The sequence below is a fragment of the Phocoena sinus genome, chromosome 13 (assembly GCF_008692025.1).
Source record: "Phocoena sinus isolate mPhoSin1 chromosome 13, mPhoSin1.pri, whole genome shotgun sequence".
NCBI classification, from domain to species: Eukaryota; Metazoa; Chordata; class Mammalia; order Artiodactyla; family Phocoenidae; genus Phocoena; species Phocoena sinus.
The window spans coordinates 423281-430219 of NC_045775.1; the positions used below are offsets into that span (position 1 = coordinate 423281).

General features: G+C 59.3%; 1 protein-coding gene across 5 annotated transcripts; it reads right to left on the reverse strand.

The window, feature by feature from the left end:
* Positions 1 to 554: 554 nt before the first annotated feature.
* TMEM18 (transmembrane protein 18) lies at positions 555 to 6229 on the reverse strand. 5 transcript variants are annotated; one of them, XR_004352910.1, is made up of 5 exons: positions 6104 to 6229; positions 5071 to 5191; positions 2427 to 2810; positions 1571 to 1664; positions 555 to 1483 (listed from the first exon to the last, which is right to left on the reverse strand). XR_004352910.1 is itself a non-coding variant. In XM_032653183.1 (5 exons), the coding sequence occupies exons 1-5, from the start codon at positions 6158 to 6160 to the stop codon at positions 1271 to 1273; spliced, it is 540 nt and encodes a 179-aa protein (XP_032509074.1). In that variant the 5' UTR covers positions 6161 to 6229; the 3' UTR covers positions 555 to 1270. The 5 variants fall into 5 exon arrangements, 2 of the variants coding, with proteins under 2 accessions (XP_032509074.1, XP_032509075.1); XR_004352912.1 differs by lacking the exon at positions 6104 to 6229 and adding an exon at positions 5880 to 5984; XM_032653183.1 differs by having other exon boundaries at positions 2756 to 2810.
* Between the last annotated feature and the right edge of the window lie 710 nt (positions 6230 to 6939).

The window sequence follows — 6939 nt, forward strand, 5'->3', positions numbered from 1 at the left end:
GAAGTTTAAGACATCAAGGAGGGACTGGACAAAATTTCAGGTTAAGATCTCCAGTAGATTTATCTAGGAAGTTCTACCTACTCACTTCTACAACTAATGTCAAAATTCAGGAAATAATTTCTCTACTGAGAGTTTATAACTACCTATAAAACCTTTATATATCTGGATTTCAAGATTTAATTTCATAATCTGTCAAGGTGTCACCTTTTGAGCTTCTAAAGCTTTCATATGAACAAATTTTCTTTTCTTTTTGAAATCAGACGAATGTATTTCACTTATCTTGTTAAAATTATGGTAACTATTCACAAACTATTTTCTTAAACCCAAATCAGGAGCCAACAGCATCCTCTTTACTGAACGCTGTGTGTTTAGACAGGTGCTCTGCTCACCCGTCATCCTCCAGCTGCAGCTCCAGGTGTGACAAGACCACGAGCATCCTGCACAGACGCTGGTTTAGAGCGGACATCACAAAGAAATAGTGCACCTGCTCCGATCAACCAACAGCATCACGTCCCAGGACACCCAAAGGGTAAAAAGAAGGTGGAACACAGGAATACAATCAATCTTTGTATTTGCCATAAAAAAATCTGTTAGTTGAAACAGGTGAATGTTGACTGTTTCTACTGGCAACTTTCCTTCCTAAAGACAACTCAAGGGGCTCATCCAGCCACTGCTTCTGTGGATTCCGACCCAGGGCCTCCGAGGGTCGTCACATCTCTAACTGGATGAAAGGAAAGGCAGCCCCTCGTGTTGTCCTGTGGCAGCACCACATGGAGAGGCCACCGCTATGCAGATCAGACCAGGGTGACGGATGTGACAGGGGGTGATGGAGGTGATGGGGGTGACAGGGGTGATAGAGGTGATAGGAGGTGACAGGGGTGATGGGGGTTGACAGGGGGTGATGGAGGTGACAGGAAGTGATGGAGGTAACAGGGGTGATGGAGGTGACAGGGGTGACGGGGTGATGGAGGTGACGGGGGTGATGGGGGTTGACAGGGGTGACGGGGTGACGGAGGTGACAGGAGTGATGGAGGTGATGGGGGTGGAGGTGACAGGGGATGATGGAGGTAACAGGGGTGATGGAGGTGACGGGCGTGATAGGGGTGATGGAGGTGATGCGAGTTGATGGGGGTGACGGAGGTGCCCACGCGTGCATGGCACTGTCCCTCACTCAGTCACCGTCCCCATGTGGACGGATGTCTGGTAGTTCACACAGTCACAGGAGTCCCGTGGACGTGTGGCGACGTGCGTGGTTCCGTTTGCTTACAACTTAACTGGAGAGACGGGACCCCCTGCAGGCCCGGCGAGTGCCCTGGTGGACGTGCGGCAAACTCTGTCCTAAAGGCTGGTCTAAGTGCAGTCCAGGAGCGCGCGAGGCCGGATCCGAGGCGTCACTCCTCCCGGGCCTGCCCCTGGCCCTCCTCCTCTGCTGCAGGGCCCTCAGGTCGGTCATCACGGTCAGGGCCTTGCACACCCACAGGACCTGGAAAGAACCGTGCAGAGACGCGGTCAGAAGTGGACACGGGACGTGTGAGGAGGACGGAGGCCCGAAGCTCCGGCACACACGTACCACGATGGCCAGGGCGTTCAGTAGCACGGGCGCCGAGAACACTATGGAGATGAACATGCCCCTCGAGTCAAAATACTGGTACTTCGAGAACAACCTGTTTCAAGAAAGATTTAAAGATCACGGAGCGTCACAACATGGCGTTCTCGCGATACTCTCTGTCTCAGGAGCCCCTCCGCACACGAGGACGAGGTGCGGGCAGAGCCCCGCCTGCACACGATGGCGACCTCAGTCCCTTTACGAGGCGACCCTCCTAACCCCGTGGGGGACGATTCCCAGACCCTCCAGGGGCACTGCGGCCCCCATGCAAGCTCAGGCCGAGCCCCTGGAGAGGGGGACACAGCGTGGCGGGGCCAGGCTGCCCCCAGCGTCCCTCTCAGTGGCAGTGCAGGACACGAACTTTACGTCACTGACTCAGCAACACGGTCATCACCCTGGGGCCACAGTGAACAGAGCCCAGCGGGGGTGGTCAGGATGCGCGTCCTAATTAGAAGCGGAAGAGACAAAGCGGGGGGACGGGTCGTGTGGGGGGGCCGAGGGCGGGCTCCTGACCCAATGACAGGGGCCTGAAGCCGCCGGGAGGGCGCGGCGGCCGGGGCGTGGCTGTCACTCTGCTCCGAGACCTGCGCGGGCAGGGTGCCGCGGGCAGACCCGGGAGGCAGCGTGCCGATCGGGCCACATCAGCCCCCGGGTTGCGGGGACACAGGGACGGCGGCGCTCCCCTGCCGACTCGTTCCAGCCTCCCGAGGACCCCGTCCTAAGAAGCCAGAAGGAGAAGCTGTGGGCCCCGAGGGAGCAGAAGACCTGGGGCGGTTCTGGAAGGGGGGCCCAGGGGAAGGGTCGACTTTATGGGGCTCACTGGACATGGAGTGGTTTGCCCAGGTGTGTGAGCAGGAAAGGACACGCAGGCGAGGACAGAATGGCCAGTGTCCCGGAAACCAGGGACCAGTGTTTTCAGGACCAAGTAAATCGCGGGTGGATCTCGGTCTCCCCGTCACGGACAAGAGCGCTTCTGTTCGGGGGCCTCCAGGGCCGACGGTGGCCACCGTCCAAGGCTCATCGTGAAGGAGGCTGGGATGTGGACGGGGCTGGGGCTGCTTTATAAGCGAGAGCTGGGGGCTTCCTGGGTGTGTTCTGCTGCTGATGGGGACGGTCTCACACAAGGTCCACGTGCCCGGGGCCGTTCACCTCCAGTTCACCGCCGCCACTTCATTGATGTACTCCGCGCAGTAGACTAAGGTCACTGAGAAGAAAGCAAGCCCACGTGAGAAGTCAGGGGTCCACCGCCACGGCCTTATACATCCTTCACAGCATGCTACGTAACAGAAACGTAACAGGACGACGCCACGCTGGATGAGACGTGACTCCTATTTCACATACAACGTGAGGGAACATTACACAGAAAGGAAACCCGAGGTGACACACGAGTCCGGTGGTCTCGGTCAGACAAGGCCAGCCCTCAGCAGAGCGGCGCCACGACCAGGCTTCCTGCCCCGACACCACAGTGGCCGCACTGGGCCATCTGCCGACCTCCCAGCCCCGCAGGTCACACATTGGGTGCAAGGCCGGCAGTGGAACCCGAGGGCCCTGAGACCAGAGCTGAAGGCCACCTGCCTGCACCCTCTGGCTGCCTGGAGCCCCCAGTGGTGCTGGCGGCAAAGACATGGAGGGAGCACCGACCCGAGGGGACAGGAGCCGAGGACAGCCCCGTCAGCCCTCGCAGTCCCACCCGGAGTGCGGGGAGCCCCGCCCAGGGCGGGAGGACCGCAGGCTGGCCCAGCACCAGGAGCTGCTCAGGGCCTGGATGGGGCTGGCGGAGGGGAGGACGGACGCCAGGAACCTCAGCCTTGTAAAAATGTGCAAAACCCCGGTTCCTGGGGTGAAATGGGGGAGAGCAATCCTTGACCCCTCCCTCGACGACCGGACCCTGACGCGCACATCAAGGAAGCCAAAGAAAAGAGACGGGAGAGGAGAAAAGAGGCCTGCGCACAGGGGGGGCCCCCTCCCCAGAGGGCAACGTGATGCATCCACCATGCACCCCACTCAGGAGCTGGGGAAGCAGTGAGCCAGTCTGTGCTTCATTTGTAAGACTGCAGCAAATAACATCCAAGTCTTCTGTGGGTGTGAGAATTAAATGGGCCATCAGATGTGTAAAACGCACTTAGACCAGCATCTATCATCCCCACGCTAAAACAGTCACCCTCTGTTCGTCCTTGAAAACAACAAACCCAAACGTAGCGCCCAGGTTCACAAAGCTTTTCAAGTATGGGCTCCTTGCACGAGGCTCTGTGGATGAGGCCACCACCTTTTTTGTGCTTCCTGCCTCGGGGCCTTTGCACACATTATTCCCGGGGCTTGCAGTGTCCCTTCCGGCCCTCGAACGCCTGCTGCCTGGCTGGTTCCCCCGCATCCTTCCCCCCTCGGTTTAAATGTCAGGGCAGTGACTCAAGTCCGGCCCCTCCCAGGGTTTCACGGTGCTCCCGCCTTTCCTGCCATGATGCTCAGCAGGGCTGTGGCTACTCAGTGGACGCCGGGGACCCCCCAGCTCTACGAGGCTCAGGAGCCCCTCGCGGTCCTTACTAGAGCTCTCACGTAAAGAAATGAAGTGACAGCCATCCCTGACCGTCAGGACTCTTTCTGGTGCAGGCTTGCTGCTTCGTGCCTGTCCTAAGACGACCTCTTGTTTGGATTTCCCACCTTGCACAAGGCCAACTGAAAAATCACATTTAAGGTGAGTTTTTGGACTTTGCTAAACTACCAAGCAAGATCTTCAGCATCTTGCCAACGTCCACAAGATGAAGAGCCCAGCATAGCCTGAGGCCCCGGCCCAGCTTTCCCGGCTGAACGTACTTCTAACTAGTCAGCGTCATAATGCGGTTTCTCTGACACCTGACCCCCCCTTTCTGTCCGTCACCCCTGTGCTCTCACCGGCTGCCTCCGCCCCAGATGCCAGGCCTGGGCCAGACATCTGCTCCTTACCCTAGAAAAAGAGATTTTACTCACACTTTACACCCCCTACCGTGACTTTACCTTCTCTGTGAAATCTTTCTCAACGATTCCCCACAGCTCTGTGTCTTCTCTAAAACCCTGTAGATCTTACCTTCGAAACTGACTCGGGCAATGTGTTATTTTTGCACCACAGAGCTTTCCTTCCTGGCTTGCACTCCCTCCCAGAGCAGGCAGGGCAGCTAAGCCCCCAGAGGAGCCTCTTGTACAGTCAGCATTTCAGCTAACCCAGCCCTCGTTTGTGTAACTGGTATTCAGCACCCTCTCAGGAACACAACACGTGCTTGAGACGCCTTTCAAATCCAATATCCAAAATGTACCTCATCTCTATAGCACGCACAAGTGAAATATGGGAGTGGCCAGCAATCAAAGCAGGACACAAGACAGGAGAGTTGGGAGGCCTTACAAATATATTCACACATCACTGAGGCTACAGAGAGAAGAGGCACACGCGCCGCCGCAGCGCACAGCGATCTGAGCCGCAGAACCGTACTCACCCAGGCACAGGAAGTGCCCCACCTGTAGCTTGTACCTCCGGGATGAGAGGCAGGTGAGCAGCAGGCAAAGCACGTGGAAGGCAGCCAGCCCCACGAGCCAGGGCTCCGTCCAGTCCGTCTGCTGGAGGACACACAGCAGAACCTCGTCAGGGCCCACCTGCGCTGGACCAGGCTTCACACTGCCTCTCCTCTAAGCCCGTCCCGAGCGCCCGCCAAGCCTCACAGGACACGGGGAGCGGAGGGGGAGCAGGGACCCCCACTGCACCCACGTCCAGGGACTGTCACCCGGCCGTGCCCTGCTGTCCCTCCACACAGGACTGAAGGCTTTCCTACTCGTCGAACAGAACTGCACTCCAGGCTGGGAGAATGTAAAGACCCTCCTCCACGGGGAGATGAGAAAGCGGTGCCTGGTTCGGGGATGCACTCGGTCGCCCCCAGAGGCAAAGCTACCAGTTCCTCAGAGCAGTGATTAAAGCCTCAGAAATCTGGGCCACCCAAACTTGCAAGATGTGGTTTTCTCCCGCCTTTCTGACACACACCCTGCCCTCCAGACACTGCTGCGACCGCACGTCCGCTCAACTCTACAAGTGGGCTCGTCCGCACCCCTGAACTCGGACCCCCTCCTTGAGGCTCAGGTCCCCCGGGCGCACGGGTGCTGCGGGAGCGGCCCACGCCCTGCCACTCTGCCCACAGCGGGTCCACGCCACCCGGACCCCCCATCCCAGCCCAGGACGGCCCACCTCCCCGCTCCTCGCCGCCACGAGGTCCCAGCTCTCCCCGCAAACCCCCGACCCCCGACCGCCCCGCACCTCAGCATCCCGCCAGCCTGAAGGCCCTCCAATCTCGTCCCGCCTCGACGCCCCGGCCCCACCGCCACGCCACGCCGCATCCACCCAGGTACAGGCCCCGCCCCTGCACCCCTCCACCCACGCGTCCCTTCCGGCGCCGCCGGCGTCCCCGGCGGAGGCTGGGAAATTTGGAGAGGCCCCAGCCGACAGCGACCGAACTGACGGCCAAGGAGGCAACGACTTACCGTGATCACGGCGGGGATGCTGACGGGGAAATTGCTGACTGAGAATGCAGACGGCATCGCCTCCGGAAAGGCCCTTCCTCACCACCACCTTTTCGTCTTCCCCGCCCCGCCCCGCCCCGCCCGGATAGGTCAAGAAGTCCTCTGGTGTCCTCTCGCGTAATCTCCACTTATCGCGATGCCTGCTGTATCCGGAAGCGGCAGGCAACCTGCCATCTCGCGATATCTCCAGTTCCCGGTACCAGGTTCAAATCTCGCGAGAATCCGTGGTGTTGAAACAAATGTAAGGGAATTACGAGTAGCTTCCAGCGTTGTTTTCCCCCCCACCCCCGAGCTGCTGCGAGAGGGACGTTTTGGTTCTTCCTATGTGGCGGGCTCTCATAAATGGCAGCTCGGAGGACTGGGGGCTAGTGGGCGTCCCCGCCTCCTCCCCCCGCAACTCCTAGGGCTGGGGGCGTGGGGGTATCGCTCAGGAGAGTGACCTGGACCCCTAGGAACATAGGGGAGAGTGACCTGGATCCCGGGGACAGAAAGGGACAGTGTCCTGGACTCGGGCGGGGGACAGAGAGGGAATTGACCTGGACACTGGGGAAAACGGGGGACAGTGACCTGGACTCCGGGAGACAGAAGGGGACAGTGACCTGGACCCCAGAGAGAGAGGGGCACAGTGCCCTGCACGGAGGGGGACAGTGACCTGGACGTCGCTGGATGGAGTGGGACAGAGGGGACAGTGCCCCTGCCCCTCTGAGAAATCAGGGTCTTCAGATGCTCACTCTACCGTCAGCTCCAGAAGTGGGTGCTGATTGCTCCTAGCTCACATGGACCTTAAAAACAAAACG